Source organism: Perissodus microlepis, chromosome 11, assembly GCF_051167445.1.
Source record: "Perissodus microlepis isolate ML-2025 ecotype Zambia chromosome 11, ASM5116744v1, whole genome shotgun sequence".
NCBI lineage: Eukaryota > Metazoa > Chordata > Actinopteri > Cichliformes > Cichlidae > Perissodus > Perissodus microlepis.
Window position 1 is genome coordinate 18,971,462 of NC_140471.1, and position 21,814 is coordinate 18,993,275.

The following is a 21,814-nucleotide window of genomic DNA, read 5'->3' on the forward strand; positions in this document are numbered from 1 at the left end:
CAACACACAGAACGGAGGGGATTGGGGTTAACCTAGGGCTATGATTAACAACATATAATTCCATACTTGTTGCTTTCAGATATCTGTTTCTATATCACATTCACCATAAAACTGAGATTCAGATCTGCCCTCTTCTCTATAATCCTTTTTGAATATATTTACTAGACTCTCCAACAAAATTATGTAGGAAGATCTCCCCCTAGTGGTCTAAGAACACTATATTAGTCCTGCTAGAGTGATCCTGCACAGAGATGTTCTTTCAAATCAGGTGGTTACAGTTGCAGGGTACAGTTTCAACTTTGCCCTGACAAAGTCATAAATCTCATCTATTATTAGCTATAAGGTAAAAACAGAAATGAAATACTATATCCGGCTCGATTTTCATTGTGCTGTTCAAAGACATTTTCCCCTAAACACTAAGCTTAAATGTCACCTGCCAACTTTATGTCATTCACTGGTTAAGTATCGCTGCCATCATTGCTTTATTGTTTTATTGTTTCGTTTTATCTGATGTTTAAAGCACATTTGAGCTGCGTGGTTTACCTTGTTGCCAGACGTCATCCAACAGTTTGAGCAAATACTGAGAAAAGCAATAGCCAGAGGGCTCACCTGTGCAGTCTGAAAATTATACTTTCCATGATTTTGTATTTATTTATCTTTTGTATCACATCTAATATGACTGAGAACTGATTATCACCAACCTAAGCACAGAAATATCCAAAGCATCTGCCTGACTAAGATTAAGAGGTAAAATGTGTTTATATTAACTTATCTTTATTGTTTTGTATAGTAAATCAATTAGTTATAACAGCAGATATTAGAAAAGATTTTGTGAAAGTGTTTATTACAATAAATATTTAGGTTCATGATGCCTACAAAGGTGATGCTTTCCACATTTATAAAAGTTTTATAATAGTGGTGACAGAAGAGGTTCTTGGTCCAAAGGGAATATTTTAACGAGTGTAACACCAAGCTACAGTAAAGCTTTCCTATCCAGCTGTTGTATGCATATTGTGCTTCAGCCGTTCAGCTAATGTGATGTGTTAAAAAAAGGATTAATGGGTTAAAACGTGTGGCCCCATGCTTGCTTTCATCTGTGTCCTTTAAAAAATATATTAAAAAACTATTGGTAACGGTGACGGTGTCGAGCTCTTACTCTCTCTGGAGCGTTCCTTGCCCCTGAGGCTCAGGCTGGAAATGTGGTGTTCTCGTCGATGCTTCTCCTGCTCCTTCTCCTGCTGGCTCTGCTGCTGCTGCTGCTGCTCCAAACGGCGCTCCTTCTCTGCAAGTTCCTGCTGTTGTTTCATGGCCTGGAGCTCCTGCTGAAGCTGGGAAGCATGTAGGCATCACATCAGCATGAACACAGCACTTTTTTTTAAATAAATCACAGTGGCTTTGGCTAAATTTTGCACTTTCTATTTTGCAGTGATGGCTAACTTTGTGTTTGACGGTAAAAAACAAAAGTCATGCTGAGCTAATGTATTGCTCAACACTTTGCCCTGCTGCGCTGAGTTGTTTCCCCTTTTCTGCACTTTTTTTGATGTTTTCCTTAGTTGTACAGTTTTCTAGTGATCTGCTATATGTCATGCTGTTTTGTGTTGTTTTGTGTTGTGTTGTGCTGTGCTGTGCTGTGTCTCCGTACAACTGTTCTAACCTTGAGGTGCTCCTGGAGCTGAGCCTGGTGCTGACGGGTCAACTTTTCATGCTGCTTCTGGAACTCGCTGATTAGCAGCTGCTTCTGGATTTGCTGCTGTTTCTGAATGAGGAGCAGCTCCTGCTGCAGCTGCCTCTCCCACAGTCCTGGGTCCGAGCCTGGCCCCAGCATCCTCAGATCTGTGCGGAGGTCCAAAGGAGACAAGGGCTCCACAGCCAATGGCACGTCTGGTTTAATATCCACTGTGGCACAGAAACGGCAGAGCAAAAAGAGATTTGTCAGTCCTAGTTGTACCCTCAACAACTCAAGTCGGAATCAGAGGAGGCTTTGTGCAATCTATAAGGAATCTTAAAAGTTACAGATGACAGAAGCAGATCAAAGTGAAGACTAAAGAGGAGAGAAAGACAAGGTTCGGAAAGGAAAAGCAAATCGTTCTATCCCATGATCCTCAGAAACCTGCAATTATAATAGTTTCTATAAACAAACACGGGATCACATCCGTCAGCGCAGAGTCTACTGGGAGTAGCTGCATATGGACATTTGGCACAAAATATTTAAGTAGTTATGTAGAGTATTTATATAAGCCCTGTCTTCCCAGTTGATAAATAAATAAAGGGATTCTGTCAGGCAGATATCCCTTTTTAACATAAATAATTTAAGGTGAAGTAGATTGGGAATCTGTAAGTTTGCAGATCCATGCTTCTGTGATTTCTCTTTTTCTGTTCTCGAGTGCAGATGCTGCAATGTGCGCATTGGTAAGAGCTGCCTCTATTATAAGTAATTGCCAGATACAAAGTGAGAGGGCATCCCTTTGGTCTCCAAGCTCTATATATAGCCTGTTCCACAGAGAAAATCGATTGCTGGTTAAGAACATAGGAGACAGGGCTACTTCATCTCTCTTCTCCATAGAGGATGTTTAGTGATTGTACAATATTTTCCTTATTGCTTTGCCTTTGCTTTAATCCACACTACTCTATCCAGTTTAAGTAACATTTTTTTTCTGAAGAATCACATCTCTGAACCAGCTTTAGGTATTATAAAAGGTATTGGTGTGTACATTTGGCCAGTGAATAAAATAAAAATGTCCAATCGCTAGAAAAGTAGACATGTTAGTCATGCTGATCATGGTGTGACATTCAAGGGAAGATACGCATTGTCCAGACTGTATAATGCCGCTTCCATTTTTAAACCAGAGAAATATTCAAAGCTACTTAAAATTCCAGTGGAGCTGGAGGGGAGAGTTATTGAGTGCATTCATTGCCTTAATCTTCTCGAGGGTCACAACTGAGAGAACAAATACCACACCACCTGTTCTTTGAAAGCTGAGAGAAAACTGACACTTCATATAATAATAATCTTTCGTTGGGTTCTGTTACGCAATAATACTTTTTACACTAAAATGCCACAAAAAAAAGGTTTAAACCTGCCAAAAAAAGAGCCAGTAGCCAACAGTTAGGAAGCAGAAACCCCCACCCTCCACCCCCACCCCGTTCACTGATGCTGTGAAGCTCACTGGCGTCCATTTGTTTTGCCGTGTAGCCTGTTTTTCATTGCCACCATTCCATGTGTATGCGGCGGTGATGATTATAAATAGAAACATAAAAGCAAGTGGCGCAATCCTGGTCTGTGACAAACCCCACACCCTAGTATCCACCACCGTAACTTGCCGCTGCCATGGCAACGCTGGCGACGTAATTACGTCTCCCCATTCTGCAGTGATCGAGTCTCACTGCATGTCATCTTCTGCCTACATTGGCAATGTGACATGTTGACTATTATATCAGCTTTTTGCCTCTTATATAAGAAAGGAGTCCCCACTAGAGAGAGAGAGAGCGAGAGACAGAGAGAAAGCATTACAAAACCCACCAACACAAACACTCTCACACACACAAATACACACACGCATATTTGGGAGAGAATCGTTGGTTAGGTGATAAGTTGTCTTAAAACATTTTCAAAAAAGTGAAGGCAGCTTGAGGGGACTCCCGTGCTGTATATTTCCTCTCTGTGTTCTAAAAACAGCTCCAATCAAAAGACAGAAGAGGGCAACAGCTCGGCAGGCGCGGAGAACAGGCACCTGTAGAACAAACCCTTCCCGTCTGACAGGGAATATTAATCTTGGCTTGTAAGCACTTTACAAAGGACTCTTTTGTAGCGGACGTTGTTCCAGGAGCAGCCGTGACCCTGTGAACCGTCGAAGGGTTCGGAGAGTCAGACAACATTAGTGCTACTTTTTCATAATGGACCTAAATATAGCAACAAAAAACACCTGCTGCCTGAGAGAATTCACCACTGTGATACCTAATTAATCTCATATTTCATTCCGTACCCTTACTGCGACTGGCATTAAGGATCTCCACTTTGATCTGCACGTCAAGCTGAGCCTCCATCACAAAATCTCAGACAGTGGTTTAACATGATGGGAAGGGGGAGGGAGGGAGGAAGGGAGAGAGGAGGAGGAGGACCATGAAAGCTTAAGGCACCTTTGATAACCAGGACTGTATGCGATGGCCCTTGAGGAAACCTTAACAGCCTCATGTGCCTGTTCTATTCTTGTCTGGTTTCTGTTAGCAAGAATAAAGCTGAATGGAAAGACAATGTTAAAGGAAAAAAGTAAAGCCCTAAAGCAAGGGTGGCACTGTTCCAACCACACTGAAGCATCTACCTTTTTAAAGTACAATTTGCAACTAACAATTCTCATCATCAATATTATCGTCCGCGAACAGCCCTGGATATCGTCTCCGCTATTGTAAATTTACAGTTATATAGATGCATTTAAATAAAATGCACCTCGAAACTACCCAAACCGAAATGTGCTGTTTCTGTATCAAAAAAATACGGAACCACCAGTAACTAGGTCTAAATATAAGTGCTTTTCTGAGCAGGGTCTTAATATAGACAATGTGCGAGAGGCTGTCACAGTTGTGAGGCCGCCTGCTCAATTTAACATGGGCAAAAATAAAAGAGCAGTGTCACATTTATGTAACTTTCAGGTCCTTTTTCTAAATGATCACTCACAAGGAAGAGCCTTCCACTTCTGGTTCAGTGGTCTGACTGGAGATCATGGATAATTTTGATGAGTCTTGATTGGTACAAAGCGCACAGAAGTGTCTCTAGGCGGTGGTAAACATGAGATTTATGAATGACAGGTCCCAAATTTGTTTTTAGCACAAGGGAGCAACAAGCACCCTGCCCCGTGCCCAAATTCCTCCCTGTGGAGGGCCTGCCAAGGGGGGATTGGGTGACTCATGGCCTGTGACCACACTCCCAGTGCAGCGTCGCACTGCCAGTGTCTCCAAAGTGTTTATTTCTATAACCGATCTGCCTCTCATTAGCCTTGGTGGCGGTTAGGGTGACAATCACGGCCTTAATTTGAGATGTTGGATGGCTATCTTTTTTTGCCTCAGGCCACATTAGCAGGCTTCCCATCGTAGAGAGACACATCACCAGTGACACTACTATTACACATGAGGATACCAAAAGACATATGAAGATGCACACTGCAAAATATTAACACAATAAATCAATAACGCAGGCTTTGTTTGACTTCCAGGCTAAAATAATGCTTTAGCATTTTTTGAGAGCTTCTAAACTGACTATTAAAATGAGGATGGAGTTATTAATATGGTAAACGGTGTCTTCTGACTATAAATACTGCAGGTATTCTTAACCAGCTGTTTGCACCTGGGGGTATATTCTGGTGCCACTGTGTGAGACTGAAGAAAAAAGGCACATAAAGCTTCTGTTCACTCACTTCTGTTCAAAAATGTCTGTTGGTAAACCAGTTAACAAGTATTAACATAAATGCTTATTTAGGGCTTATCTGGGGCTTAGTCTAGTTTCAGAGATGTGTTTAAATAACAATAGCACTCGTGCAACATGTACTATGGAGTCTATTCAGAACACATTCAGTTATTTCATTACAATTCTGTAATGAAATAACCAAGTGCTAATATTCTGTAAATATTAGCACTTTGATTCTAAAAGTTAAGATCAATAAATTAGCGTAAAAAAATTTTCAGCAAATAAAAAGTATGAAATTCATATAAATGCAGCATTAGAGGTTGTTGCTGTTATGTAACTCGACTTCCACCAGTTTTCCCAATAACTGCTTTTTTTGCTTGATGAAATTAAAACCCGTACAAGGCCAGAAACATTACTACAAGTGCAGTTGTAGTTGTGTTTTTCCACTGAACCACAGGAGTGTGCACAACAGGAAGGATACCATCTTCACTTTGCTGATACTGCTCCTAGACCGTTATGTATAATTTGCATTTTATTAGTTATTTGCCCATTTGAGCATCAAAATAATGAAACACTATGAACTGCACTTTAACCGCGCATGTTGTGAACGTTTCGTGTGAAACAGAGAGGGTTGCTGATCTAAATTCCCTGTCTGACAGTATAAATAGAACCAGATACAGAAGATGTTTGAGGGCAAAAATAAGCTGATGCTTGGGACTGCAATGTGGTGCTGGATCTCTCATTAAGTGCCTTGTTATTTTGAGCAGCTGGCATGTCTAAACCAGGAAACAGGTCTTTATTTTTAAGACTCAGGCTCGTCCTTGCAGCTGAGCCAGAGCTGCGGTCTGCAGGCTATCTACTAACAAAGAGAACTGAGCTGAGCCACCACAGGCCTCTCACTGAGAGGAGCCAGGAGTCCAGTTGTCTCCCGTCCTACCGTCATATCTAATCGTCTTATAAAACAACATATATATGAAACTGTTATCCAGGCACAATGTAGAAAGCCCAGCAAAAGACAAGTAACAACTGGGAAGTCCTTCTGTAACACGGCCAGCTGATCCTAGAGTCACTTAAATTCCAAAAAAATCAATCAGCAAGAGTCAATTACCTTAGCTCGCTGCACAACCGCAAACCCTCTAACCATCCATTAGCATAAACAACATGAATATCGAGATAAACAGTGAGAAATATGCATCTTGTATTTCTAATTTTTGATGATCAAACTGTTATAACACTTCTACAACATTTTAGAAGCAGAATCAGTTCATTCTCATAATGAGTCATTTTCATGCAGTGAAACAAAATAAAATTCTTTGTATTATTTTGAACCATCTCTTTTGCAGTAAGCACTTCAAACACAGATGAATAGATCAAGGATATGGACAAGGGGACTTGAAATGTAGGCCACTGTTATTGTCTGAAAGGTCCCCATTAATATTTTACATGCAGGGAAAACTAATTACTTTTTTTCCCTGTTTGTCAAGAGCCCATCTGAAGTCTGTTTTAATCACAACTTTGATGGTGCTGTCACTGAGCAAAACAAAAATGCAACGGAGCCCTCTTTCTTTGCCGATCCGCTTGAAACGGCAGACAAGTACAGTATCATATAAAAGGTCAAGCAGTTTTCTTTAGAAAACAGTTCACAACAAACCTATTCAGTCAGTGCAAGGATCGCGTCATCAAGAATCCGCACAGATAGAGTGTCATGAAAATTAAACAGCCAATGATTGAGCTCTCCCCGTGTCTAAAGGCACTGTACCTGCTATGTCTACAACTCTTTCACAACACGCAGTAAACTCCCGGAAAGACACCTCTGAGCAGCTTCCTTAGACAAATAATGTTACTCACTGTGGACTGATTTGCTGTAAAGTGGAAAGAACAAATTAAACAGACAAATGACAGAATCCTCTATAAATATCTGTTCCAAACCATAGTTATATCAGGACCTTGCTGAGATGGAATGATAACGCACAGACGCCTAATCTTAGCAGGCTAATGCCATAAGCTGAAAATAACTCACCTAAGAATAGCTGACCCACAGAATAAGCAAGGAGCCCGATTTCAGGCGCTCTGTATAGCTGTTGTTTGGCTCGTAAGCCGCTAAAGTCAAAGGAAGAAAGCTCTTCTCCTGTAGCCTGATAGTCAAATAACCTGCTCTATTGACAGACGTGGAATGTGTCATCTCTGTGTCATCCCCGGGACTTATTTTTAAATCTTTTCACGTTTACCCCACTGCCTCTTCGTGTTTTCAGTTTGCTTGCCTGAATCTTTTTGGTATTTTTAAAATGTACATTTCACTCTGGGTTTTTGGTGGTGTTTTGTTTTTTTTGTTGGATATGCTTAAAAAAATCTTACTGTACATGAAACTAAAATTATTCAACATCCTGTTCCTCACATCGTGGGCTTATTTCAGAAGTAGTAACAACTCAGTGGTCATAGCACATTAAATTAAGCAATGGTATGACTTTACCATTACTCATGCTTCCCAGTGATCCAAACAAGAATGGAGTTTTTTTAACTCTAAACTAATTTCTCCAAACATGTTTTGAATTTTATCAATAGCCGCTTTGAGGGAAAAAAAAACAAAAACCCAATGCAAATAAGGTGTGACTCATCTTTCGACAATACAGAGAATAGAGCTTACTCATACTGATGTCATGTACTCAATTCAATTCTCAGGTCAGAAATAGAAACAGTCGAGAGAGAAACCTTTCACATGTCCCCTCAGTATTTCTATCACAGTTCTTCCTGTTCCCTGAAAAGTGCACGCTGACATGGAAGCTTGAAAAACACAGCATCCCTGTCATGTTCACACTGACTCGTTTCAGACAAGCAGAGCATGGGAACAGCGTTAACACATTCTCTCATTTTAGCAGAGCACTTTTTAACTCAAAGCGTCCTCTGCGTCTAAATAGAGAAGCACAATATTTAAAGCGGCGCATGTTATCACAAGCTTAAATACCTCGATTCAGGAAGAAGTGCCTGGTCGTACCACGCTGCTGTGCTGAGAAGCTTTGAGTTCTCTTTTCGCACAGAAAGAGAGAGATCGGGCGAGCGCAAAGAGTTGAGAGTACGGGAGAGTGAGAGAGAAGGACAGAGCGAATGTGTGCACGAGAGGCACAGTGGATGTAAGACAGCAGGGAAGTAGGAAGAGATTTAAAGACAGAGGGGAGACAGAGATTGGGATGCAAAGAAGGTGGAAAAAGAAGGATAAGGCATTCCTCAAGGGGAGTGGAAACGCCAGGCTGTGTGATCACCTGAGTTGTTCACGTTGTGCATCTTGCTCGGGTTGGGGAACTGCTGGTGTCCAACACGCCCTTCTGTTATGGAGAAACTTGACTCGCCCTCGTAAATCGTCTGCAGCATACTCCACTCAGCACTCAAGTCTCATTGCAAGCGTTGTGTTTCCTGACACCAAGAGCCAACCCTCAGCCACTCCAGGGGAGAGACCACGACAACAGGCAACTCTCTCCCTTCCTCTGTCTCCTCCTCTGAGAAACTACTCTCACTGAAGCGCAATAACACAAGCAGCATACACTCTCTCTGCAGGGCTGGTACTCTCCCGGGTGCCCTGCTTTAGTCTGTTCCAAACACTAACACAGTGTTTGGAGAAGAATCCAGCTTCTTTTCCTATTTGCCTCTCTCTCTCTCTCTCTCTCTCTCTGTGTGATTTTTTTCTTCCTCTCTCTTCAGCAAAGTGTCTGATCAGAGACTGAGAAAAAATGTAAAGCTGAGTTGCTAGGAAAGCCGTGTAGTGTGTACTGAGCACCGCGCAGAGGCAGTAATGCAAGCCGGGGAGGGAGCAAGCTTCATTTGCATGTGAATCAACAACTGCGTGGCCCACAGGTGACAGAAATAGAACAATGGCCAGCCCTGGCTAAAAATAGGTCAGGCGAGGCGCAGGGATTGGAGCAGCATTGATGCGTTTAAAAATACCACACCAAACACAGCTGTCTTCTTCAGCTCCTGCCAGAAGGCATGTCTCCTGACTCCCTCTCTGCAGATGGAGGCTTGAATCCTCTATTCTCTCTTTTCTGATTTGTTGAACCTGTCTCTCTCACACTCACTCTATTTATGTCTTCATTTTGTCCTCTCAGGTATATGGATGGAATGATGCATTTTTGTTCTGATGTACCCACGAGAGGGAAAGAAACTTTACATGTGCACTTGATAGCAGGCGTTTTGCAAAGCAACCGATTGCCTGTTATTATGAATCACAAAACCAGTGAAATGGTGTATTAACAATTTTTTGCGATGGGGTATTTCGACAAATGCAACCAAACACCGGTGCTCTCAGGCGTAATCTGCATGTGTGACAAAAACGCAACAGGACGTGTTAAGACAAGCGAGACACCTTAAACGAACAGAAGAGTGTTCATTTAAGATGATTTAACATGTGGAGTGTTACCTCACTGCATTAGCTCGGTATATGTGTGGGGTTCAGTGTGTATTCAGGGCAGTGATGCTACTCAGGAAGCATGCTTTCAGCTAACCAAGGAAGCCAACTGTAAGATGCCATAACAGCATGATCGTAATTACATAAACCTCTCAAACTGTGTCAAGAGCACTTTTCCAGGATTGCAAATCCCATTCCCTTGAAACACTCTTGATACTGTTTAATGGTGGATTTAAGAAAAAACAAAACACTACACTCCCCATTTACAATCAATAGAACCTAAATTCTAAATTCAAGCACTAAGCTGCTATATATACTTGGATGTTTTTCATTAATATTACAAGACAAAGATCTATATATTCCCACTGTAGCCCATAAAAGCCAAGTCACATGTTTTAGCTGACCACTGATGCAGGGCTGGGTTTGTGGCCAAGCAGCCTGTGCCTTTAAATTTTTCATCTTCCTTCATAATTTGACCTGTCCCCCAGCCAGGGGCGTGGAGCCAGCATGGCTATTTTTAGGTCCCGAGCTCTGACGACTGGGCTACAGAGACACAGAGAAGGAGTTTTACTGTGTTGTTTCAGCTGGACAAACATTTAACCCCTCAATCCTTTTTATCAAAGCACAAACCAAGAAGCCAAGAAGGAAATGCACAGCTTGCAGGCTTAGCCCAGACACAAAACACAACTCTGGGGCTAATGTTTGAGCATGTTGGCTGATTTGATTATTTATACACAGAGCCATCAGCAACAGTGTTTACAGTTTTTGGGGAGGTTATTTTTTTTATAGAAAACATATAATGGAACTCAGATTCAAAGAAAAACACATCTTCATATAATCTGCACAATAGTAAGGAAAATTGCTTCTACAAAAGAAATACCAACAGCACAAAACAATCAACAAATGATTGAGTGAATGTTTATAACGCGAGTGATACCTTACAGATTAAGTAAACTCCAGACTATGGTGGAATTTATGTTGGATATGTGAGCGATAACAAGCCTTCAAGTTCAAGGTAAGGATGGCTAAAGACCCAGAGCTCCATCTGTCACAGTATCCGTCACACCGGGCAAGCTCTGACCCCGTAGGCTGGCCTTAGTCATAGGCTAAAGCATAATTAATCAAGAGAGGAAGTAAAGCTGTCACGTGAATGACAATTATTATGACAAAGGGATTTCTATTTTAAAGTCCTATTTTATTATATTCTATTTCTTCATCAAATCCTAAAATTAAAAGGCCCCTGTGCATTTTGCAATGTTTGTGTGTGTTTTCCACTATTACACAACAAAATACTATATTTAATATTTTTGCCATTGGGATGACTAAAGATCATGTCTGGATTAGTGTTATTTTTTGATTTACTTCATTTTTTTATAGAAAGGACAAAACGTACACACAGATTTATGCTTCAGTTGTTCTACAAATGTAGAAAATACAAGCACATCTCTCTGCTCTATTACAGGGAGCAGACACACATGTTTAATTCCCAGTATCTTTTTGAAAAAAAGTTCAGGTCAACCTGCCCTGGTGCATGTCAGAAAAACAAAACAGAAACGTTTCACTGGGACATGTTAGCGGAGATTAACCTACACTTTTTATTTATAACTAGCTTCCTGAGGCTGATGAGGGATTGTGGGATTGGAAATAGCTGTCCAATAGGCAGGGTCCAGTAAACCTGCAATGTGGCAAGCCCATTATAGCTCCTACTGCGTCACTGGCGGCCTTTGTCTACTTTAGTCCTATTAAAGCATTTAAGTGTGAACGTCAGCGTCCCTGCTGGAGAGCCACTCTACTCTGCTCTCGGGTGCCTGGGCTCGACTGTCTGTCACCTCCCTCACATCAAACACAAACTATGTGTCTCTGTGTGTGTGTGTGTGTGTGTGTGTGTGTGTGTGTGTGTGTGTGTGTGTGTGTGTGTGTGTGTGTGTGTGTGTGCATGTTTTGTCACCAGAGCACTAATGTGGAGTGGGGAATTATTAGTGATGAGGGAACAAGTGGGCTAGATCAGTGAAGGGCTCATAGCGCTTTCCAAAATTAAATGAACGGCCATTATAAGCTGTTTTAAAGAACACCCTATACAAACATATAGCACCCATATGCACATTACCATTATGCTGTTGCCGTTTTTAGATTGACTCTAACTTTGTCAATTAAAGTGCAGCTTTCATGCTATGTGAAAAAAATTGAAATAACATGCTCTTAACCCAGTGATTTGTTTATTTCAAATGAGTCTACTCACATTACTGCAATCACTGTAGCAGCTTCAAATCACCTCTTGAAGTTCTCTGGCATAATCACTATAGCACTGATGCCTTGTGACACACTGTGCATGATGAAACCCAGCAGGGAGGCAGAGTGAAGAAAGAAGGGAGCAGAAGTAAAGTGTTGCAACAGACATGGGAGGTGGACGAAGCTCACTCGTTCTAATTTGATCTGGCTAGGAAATGTCTTATTCTCCTTAACAGAGGATGACCTGCGTGTGGGAAGGAATGAGTCAGGTCTGCTTTGTTGTTCTCTGTTATTTGAACTTCAAAAGCAACCATGCAGCTCAGTGGGGGTGGTGGCGGGGGTCATCTACTGTTAAATAATCTGATTACACAGTGGATATCCAAGCACTCTTCCATGATCTTAATCGATAAACTATAAAATTCATTTCCCTGGCTTTCTGCCTGCAATGGTTCAGATTTCATCATGTCACCTTGGGAGGACTGTGGCGGATGTTATCATTGTCGAGTACTTATTTCTCCATTCAGAGGGGGATGCTCCTCCCCAGAGAGGAGTTGCATAATAACAGCAACTTCTCATAAGTTACCATGCACCTAAATGGCACCACCCTCTCCCCTGAGCTTCGTCTCTCTGTAGTGGCCACCACGCAGCTCCAAGGGCACCCCTGGTACATGAGGGAAATTACCTCTCCACACCAATTACTTCACCACCCTCCATACGTCAGCCCCTTATGAGTCACCATTGCTAACTGTGGAAGAAATCCTAGATCAATTTATAGACTCATGCCAGTCTCTACATGAGCAGCGCAGCATACTCAGACCTCAGAAAGTGTCCTAGCTGAAAGCCAGGGTTGAAGTTTTGTCACTTCAAAACTGCCCATTTTCCCTTTACCCTGTAGCCAGTCTCATAAAAGCACAAAGGCCCTACAACTGCTGATTTGAAGGTAAAATCCAATTAGCCTGTACATCTGGGTGAGTTATGCGAGCATGTTTCCCCACTAATGATTCTGGGTGCTCTTGCTTTTATTGGGTTATTTTGTCTGGCTTCCTGTGGAATTTCCTGTTGGACTTTTCAGGGTGATATAGGTTGTACTTAACAGGTTGGATCGAATAACATGAAAAGCATTGAAAGGCGGTTATGTTTGGCAGTTAATGTTGAAACACTGCCGACAAAGTTTGGCAGTGCTGCTCCAAACACAAAAACAGACATGCAGTTTTTGCATTTCATGTGAAGACTCTGTACGATCCAGACAACTAAACTGCATTTTCAACTAGATTTTGAAGTAAGCGTGTCTTCTTCTGCATTTGTGTTTGTGAAAAACATATTTTTTTGCAATCAGCATTTATGTTTATTGATTCAATCATATATTAGACAGGGTGGAATCCATCACCACACAACTATTTTCTTGACCTAACCAAACACAAAGCTAAAGCAAAACTCTTAACTCAAATATAATATAAATAATATAAAAGTATGTGCAATATATATATATTTATATAGTGTCAAAAAATCCTGCAGGGTATACCTCCACCACTTCATCTACCTCCTCATGTGGACATAAGGACATTTTTTTGATGAGAACACAGTTTAGATATATTGGAAGGTACTTCTGTGATGGAAGTGTAATGAAAGGGTAAGAAAACAGAGAGAAGTAAAAAAGAGAAGAAGAAAGTCTGAGAAATGCGAACCCTCTATCTGAGATGTAAGAGCAGACTGAACGATAAAAGGCAAAAACACAATTTCAAAGCATCCGTTTATTGTGAGCTGACATTGAGGTCAGTTTACTTTCAAACTTTGAATAGGTCCTTGATGCCATGCCTTCATCTGCTGCCATAGGCTTTCTAAAAATAGACATGTACCACAAAGGCACACTGGAAAAAGAGGGCTGCTCTCAGTACTTTTACTGATCAATGTGCTCATCTCTGCTGGAAACCATTGATCCACTGTTTGTATCAAATTGACTATGTTGTTGTTGTACAGCTTCCATCCTACATGTACTCATGACAAGCCCGCTTTATGTTCTCCTTTGTTTCTTTTGCCAAGCACCATCCCTCATATTAACACAAACCATTGATCCTTTAAGAATATTGTTACATCAACAGGCTTAGCATTGATTAGACCTTCTGAAAGACAACTCTTAATGTCAGCTGGCATTTTAGTGCACCGTTAACTAATAAATATAAAAGGGCACTTTTTTGCCTGGAACCATACTGGGTAGAATTATTGCATCAGAGGCTTTCAGACCTACATCACTGAAAAGCCTGCAGAAGTCAAATGTGGCATCTGTATCACACAAACACAAGGCCCAAGTGCACACATGTGACTCTGATGGAATACAGCCAAGCTTAGCTGACCTTAGAAAATCCCTCAGGGATTAATAAAAACAAAGGTTGTCTGTTCAGAGGCATCCTTCTAATCCACATCCTGCTAGTCAAGCCCATTTATGAGTGGATAATCATAGCATCATCCCCCAAGTTGCCTTGGAGATATTATTCTTAATATCATAACATAATTTTTTTTTTTTTGCTATCGCCACTGCTTTTGAGAAAACACATTTTATCGAGCCTGTTTGTCCTTTGGCAAATTATCAGCCGAGTTATTTCAGTCAGAGAAAAAGTACAGACAGTTTTCACTCACTATTTTATTTTTAAGGGACAAATCTCACTTCTGAGACACGAGCATTATAGAAACACACTCATCGAGGAATATCCTGATAACACAGTAAAATGGATGTTGTTAAATAAAGCACTCTGCGTGACTGGATTTGTCGATGACATTTAAAAGAATCCAACTAAACTTCATTCATGCATTTTAAAAGGTCCACCTGAAAAAAGTGCAACAGGAAATCCACTTTACTATGGGGAAGGGAGGGCTGACGCTTATTGTCCAAGCCACTTCCACCTACGCCATCACTTCTTTACTTGACCGCAGAACAGCTCCAGTACTCTCCTCCTGTGGTGTCTCAAAGGTCTCAGACACAACAATACCTCTGAAAAATAGCTCTTCCTCTGATTATAAAGGTAGAGCTCTGCATACCAGGAAATGCCCCACGGTGCATAAACCACCTCTGTTGCAATGTTAATGTCCGGGCTGCTTTATATGCATAAAGCTAGAGGGGCTCCGCATGTATTTTTAAATGCTTTTGCTCAGGTGACCCTGCATTTCTGTGTTTGTGTATAACACATCATGTTGTACATCATATCATAGCGGTTTACACATTTGCATAACAAGCCAAAGATCTCTTGTTCGATCCCAGGGGAAGACACAAATCCCTTTGGGGTTGCTTCAGGAAGGGCGTCCGGCATTTGAAAACGCTCTGCTAAATCAAACATGCGGAGCTACCCGCTGTGGCGACCCGTTGTGGCAACCCGTTGTGAATAAGGGCGCAGCCGAAAGTAGCTTCTTCCTCTATTACAACATCATATTCATATACATTTATTTCACCATGGCAAAGTGCTATATTTGCATCCATGTATTTATGTATTCGCTTATTTCATGCAGCTAAAGATAAAGACTCATGTTCATAAGTACACTGTAAGAACAGTATTCTACCTTGCGCTTCCTATGAGAATGTCCAAACGAGTCATGCGGGTTTCTATTTCCTCTCTCCCCTGGGAGGCAAAGAAATAGTTCAGGGGTCATCTCACTTGTTTGTGCTACATTGGTGTGCATGTGCCTGTGTGTGTTGTGTAATATGAGCATTTACTCTCATTCTGTTTTAAATCACCTCTCTCTACTTTTTACATTTTTTTTTAATCTTCGTGTAGCACACGTGTTGTAGTCTGTGTAATTACATCGTTTGTAATAAAGATGATATTACAAATTTCTTATCCTTTTCTCTCTAAATCAGTTCTTCATATTTCATTGTTCTTTCGGGCTCATCAGCTTGGTTCTGACTGGAAAATCAAGCTGTAACTAAAGCTTGTAATTGTGGGACATTGTCCAAGTGGGGTAAAAACCTCCTGATGGATCCTTCAGCAACAGTGCACCCTGCAGGTTGATTGAGAACAGAGACAAGAAATCTAGAAACCAAGAACAGTGAGAGATGCCAGGTATATAACTGTGAACTTCCCAAAGCAATTTTCAAGGACGACAAAGACAAATACGCCGACACACAACCGAGAAAACAGGCAGAGTCACCACAGAGGTCCTCTACATATATACAAGTCAAGATCCAGTGCAAACACACACTCATCTGCAGACAAACAGACAGCCCTGCATACCTCCATACACTCATCCACACTTCTCCATAGTGTTGCCATCCTGCTGGGAGTGACCGCATCACTCCCGACCTTTTCCTTTCATCCTAGATCCAATGACCAAAATGACTTTTCAACCCAGCCGCTTCAATAACACAGAGCCTAACAAGCTTTGGCTGCCTCTTTCATAAAATATGTAAAAAAAAAATTAATTTAAAAAATCCCAGCACAAAACAAAAGCTGTTACAGCTATGCGACCTCTTTGAAGCTGTGTGTGTAAAAAAAATAAAATAAAAAATAAAAGATATAATGAAGTGAACATTGATGTTTTCTTTTGAACTACAAAGTGTTGAGATTCCTACTATCAAAAGAGCAAAACAGACCCGATAGAAAGAAAAACACTCCAAGCATTCATAGCATCATTTTTCTTTTTTCTGCTCCGCGTTTTAGTGCGGTATGCTATTCATTGATGTTTTTCTGTCCTTTTAAATGCATCTAAAGGGTGTGAATAAAACTCCCTTTTTCTGTTGCCTTTAAGCCTCCCTATTTAGTGCAAGTCTTCTGAGATAATACTACTTGATACTAAAAGGGATCATTTAGAGTATGCTCTAAGGTTGGTAACTCAAAGGGGGTAAGAATTTTCTGTTTTGGAAACAGATGGGCTCTTAACCCTTTCACACCTATCTGACTACCAAGACCTTTATGTGGGCTCTACTTAGATATACAGCCAGTGTGTCCAATCTCTGTAATTCCTGGCTCCATTTGTTCAGCACATTTCATGGCAAGTGGGGGGGGGGGTTGTTCTTGTAGACCTGTCACTAGCAGGATGGGTACCCGCAAATGAAAGGCAACAACAAAGAGATGTTTAAATATGAGTTATGGTAGGCCATTTTCGCCTGCATAAGTTGATGGGATGGCAAGGATTGACAACTACAAGGCTTGTGAACTCTTGGTTTTGCCATCAAGGTAAACATCCTCACCCCTGTGACAGATTAGTGACAATCTGTCCGTGAGGCCGAGCACATATCTCATTCATCACATTTACTGATTTAACCTCAAAGTTCTCAAAGTCCTGTATCGTGTTAGGGCAGGGACACTGTCTATAGCACCTGTCATTGGCTGTACTGAGACGCAGACAAGTGAAGAGCAACAAAACCAGACCACTCCGGCAAAAGTCCTACTTAACGGACTTCAACCAAAGAATTAAAATATCTGTAAGGAGAAAAAAGCAGGACACTGACAGAAAGCGCTGCATATTAATCTATCTTAAATACTCGAGACAGGAACCTTAAATTTCCCAATTTTTCATCCACACAAGAGGCCTTTCAGAGACATGAATGATTCATCTCTCCAACTCCTTTTAGACAAGAAGTGAAAATAAATGGAAGTAGGATCCCCCAGAGAGCCTAGGGGTCTACAGTGGGGCTGGATGAACAACACTGAGAACAGCAGGCTAAACCCACCAAAGCTCTGTATTTCTGCTACAACAGGAGCTATACTCTCCCTCTGGGTTAGAGCTCTCTTACTATAAAGAGAGAAAAATATTCCTCACACATACTTCACTCCTTATTCAGTCCTGGCCCTAGATCGGCACATTTCCACACGTATAAGAGAATCTGTATGTTTTTTTTGACTGAACAAGAGTTATATTTATAATTCAGTGTATGCAGATTAAGCTTTTACTTGAAAGTGAATTAAATGTTTCCTGAGAATGTCATGCATTGACCGGAGTTGTTGTTAATGACCTGAAACAGCAAAATAAATAAATAATAGAAACAAGACCCTAAGAGTGCAAGTGAGGAAAAACGCACTTTGGAGATGAAATGGATTTTGTAGGCTACGTTCAGTTTGTCTGCACGGCGTCCGGTCTTCTCAGGCACACACTGGAACAGCAGCCAAAAGCAGCGAAATAGATAAAGGTGTGAACAAGACTCTCCATTTCATTTTCATGACAGCACACTAAGATAAAGCCCAGGACTGTCCTCCACATTATTCTGTTTAACCTCAAAACACATACGGCACAAAGAGAAGAGGCTAATGAAAAACAGAACTTTTGGACAATAAAAACTATAATGTCACATCACTTAGGTTGTCGGGGGGGGTTCTGTTAGGTTTTTTCAATATTCAGATGATGAGACTCTTTACAGGCTTCAAGTAGGCTATGAAAACAATCTCATAAGGTGCGGCCACAGCTGCTCATTGTGATTCCTTGGCAGATCTTTTCTGACTGTCTTCTAACATTGCGAGCATTGTTCCTAATATAATGAGGCTCACAACTCCTGAGCAGCTGGAGGATATGCCTTGTACACTGACACCTTCCATTCATGATACAATTTGTCCTAATCTTTTCAATAACCAAGAGAAATAGTCCTGTTTCAAGTGAAAATGTAAGAAAGACGTTAATAAGCTATTGACCTTAATGCTCTTGTTCTTATATGTAGCTTATGTACATTCAAGTAATATGAATCCTCTGGCAAGCCCTCACAACCTTTTGTGTAATAAAGACTCTGCTGATTTTAACAATGAGCCGCTGCAGAACAGAGAGCGGCACCTTCCTCTGGGCATCAACAACACCCCTCCTCCCACGAAAACTCACTGACCCAAACCCATTTTTTCCAGTCTAAGAGAAATGTCAAGTCCAGGCCTAGAACTCGTCTCTTTGAAGGGAACATAGCAGCCAAATATAGCCCGCTCGCCTCTATGCCTCCTGACATACATCAGGCTCTACGGGTTCTGCTACCAGTGGTTAAATTTGGCACACTGTCATGTAGTCACTTACTATTAAACATCCTAACTATACAAAGAAAATTATAAGCGAGCAGTCGAGTGTACACTGTTGCCTGGTAACCTAATGCCATGTTGGGGATTCATCTTGTTATGGAACAGAAAGCACTTCCAGCCAAAGCCAATAATAGATCCTGGACCACACAAAAATAGTTTAAGGGTGTCAACAGGCATGGCCATCATGAAGCTGAGAAACATATCATGAGAGGTGTATGGTTAAGAAACACATGTCACTTGGTGTGTGTTCATAGGAATTGCTTAAGTGTTTCTGTAACTGCAGTCATTGGTGAAATTACATAATTATGGTTCATCTGTCATTATGAGTGGAATGATGGATGAAATGAGAGCTTATTTCCAAGTGTGAAATGCTGCTAAAGAAGACATTATGCTGACTGCCACTGGCGGCTGGGTAAAAATTACTAATGCTGTTTTTAAGGCTTTTTTGGATCCAGCAGAATTACATAAATGTCCCCCGACTTCTGAAATATGTAAATCATGACAAACTTGTGAGGCATGTTTTGCAGATTTTCTACACGTGACAGTCTCACACAGACCTACAACAGTGCCTGTTTTTGATCTAGCTTTTATACATTCAACATTAGCTCATGACAATTAGACTACAGATCCTGCCTATCATAAAAGAAAAACATATATATATATATATATATATATATATATATATATCACTAAACTTACTGGACACTTTATTAGGTATGCCTATTCTAATGCTCATGAATGCAAACCTCTAATCAGCCTGTCACGTGCATTTAGCCATTCAGATATGTGATTTAAGGGAAAATGAGTATTTCAAAAAATGGCTTGTTGATGCCAAACGTCAGAAGAGAATGGACAGAATAGGATGTGAACAATAACTCAAATAACCACCCGTTACAACCAAAGGTATGCAGAAAAGCATCTCTGAATGCACAACACATTGCTGTAGCATTGTTTAAACATGACATCTTAACTGAGTGCTGTTGCTGACCGTGTCCATCCCTTTATGACCACAGTGTGCTCATCTTCTGACAGCTGCTTACAGAAGGATAATGCACCATATCACAAAGCTCAAATCATCTCAAACTGGTTTCCTGAACATGACAATGTGTTTGCTGTACTGGCCTCCACAGTCGCCAGAGCTCAAACCAACAAAGCACCATTGGGATGTTACTGGAACACAAGATATGCATCATGTATGTGCAGCTGACAAATATGCAGAAGCTGTCTGATGCTATCATGTCAACATGGACCAAAATCTTAGAGGAATGTTTCCAGCACCACGAGGAATCTATGACACAAAGAATTGAGGAAGTTCAAAAGGCAAAAAGAGGTCCAACTTGGTACTTGACATTTTTTCTTTAACTTGGCTTAGGAATTAAATATTTAACAGTGCTTAGGTTACACAAATATGTCAACATACTGTTACATACTCATGAAACAAAATATCCTGGCACTGATTAACATCCATATGCTGTAGAGCTAAAGAGGACACATTGGTGCAGCATACACATCCTACTTCTAAGGGAGTCATTTCTTGCTCTATGAAACTCAATGCTATCGGTACAGGAAGACCCTCCTTGTTTTATGTTTATGTGTTGTGGATGTTGGATTAAGTGTCTAAGGACCCTGGGAAGAATAGCCTAGGCCGACGCTGATGCTAATGGGGATCCTGATTAAACAAACAAACCTGTAATGACCATAATCTGGTCACAGAATATGAATGATGATAGCAATGACTGCAAGGCTAATATAATGAAGGTGTTAAGGGCTTTTAATGTGTACTAAACAAATCAACACAAAATGCTCCCACTTTAATATTAAATTGGCAGCTCCTCATTTGGAGGCCATTGTGGGCCATTAATGTATTCTGACATATGTGGACAAGAACGTTTGTTTTGGAGGAAATCATTTCATTGACAGGGGTACAAAAAACTTACACCTGAAATTCATTTAAATGAGTGAATGTAAATGAGAAGCAAAACTCAAAAACTTTGACCTGAGTTTTGCTGCTGCGATAATCAGGTGCCTCCAGCGTAGACGTCATAAACAAATAGCTGTTTCACAGACCAAATGGCTAATGAATTTCTTCCAACTGTTGCTATGCTCTAGATATTTTAATGTATTGCTAGACTGGCACGACAGCACATGCACAAAGGTGCTCAATTGTGTTTTTCCTTTAATGTCTTTGTGCCCAATTGAGGCAGAAGATTAGCTCTATCATTCTGTCATGTCATCCAGCACAAAACACCACCGCATTCTTTTTCTCTATTAGAACGGCAATTTATGCTGCGTGACATGAAGGCTGCCTTCACGCTGTCACGGTCAGTCGAGGATGGCACACAAACACAGGAAATAAATCCACAGTGACAAAGCGTAATTCATCACTTTCATCACTTCAGTTGTGGGGGAAAAAAAACAGGAGAAAAAAAAGGAAAAGGCATTGTATTCGCTCCACTTTGACAAGCTCACTCCCACTTCTTATGTCATCACTGGTAGCAGCTGACAGATTACTCTTCGGCATCAACAGAATATTTTTACTGATACAAATCTGGCAGACGTCAGCTATAGGACAATGATAATATTCTGCTATAGTTAACATGCATCGCACAGCGGGGAACTCGCGCAACGCGCTGCTTCTGTGAGTAGTTCTTGCCAAGAGAATAGCTGAACATGGTAACTTATCAAGTCCAGTGAATAATTCACAGATGCCTGCCAAAATGTGTTCTATCAAAAACATTTTGTCTCATTAACACATTCACTGGTACTATGAAATTATGTGTTAGGCTAAGTGTAAGGTGCTGTTAAAATGACTTT

The 21,814-nt window shown here is 40.9% G+C and overlaps 1 protein-coding gene across 4 annotated transcripts in view; it reads right to left on the bottom strand.

Annotated features, from left to right (window-relative positions):
• hdac9b (histone deacetylase 9b) overlaps positions 1-21,814 on the bottom strand; it is a 41,951-nt gene that overhangs the window by 12,168 nt on the left and 7,969 nt on the right. The window contains exons 1-3 of one of the 4 annotated variants that reach the window (XM_084942906.1): positions 8,656-9,184; positions 1,655-1,896; positions 1,157-1,328 (exon numbers count right to left, since the gene is read on the bottom strand). In XM_084942906.1, the coding sequence (XP_084799032.1) occupies positions 1,157-1,328; positions 1,655-1,896; positions 8,656-8,764 (523 nt within the window). In that variant the 5' untranslated portion in view covers positions 8,765-9,184. Of the gene's footprint in view, positions 1-1,154; positions 1,329-1,654; positions 1,897-7,418; positions 7,586-8,655; positions 9,185-21,814 lie in introns of those variants that run through there. The other 3 variants (XM_084942905.1, XM_084942909.1, XM_084942908.1) reach the window with 3 other exon arrangements.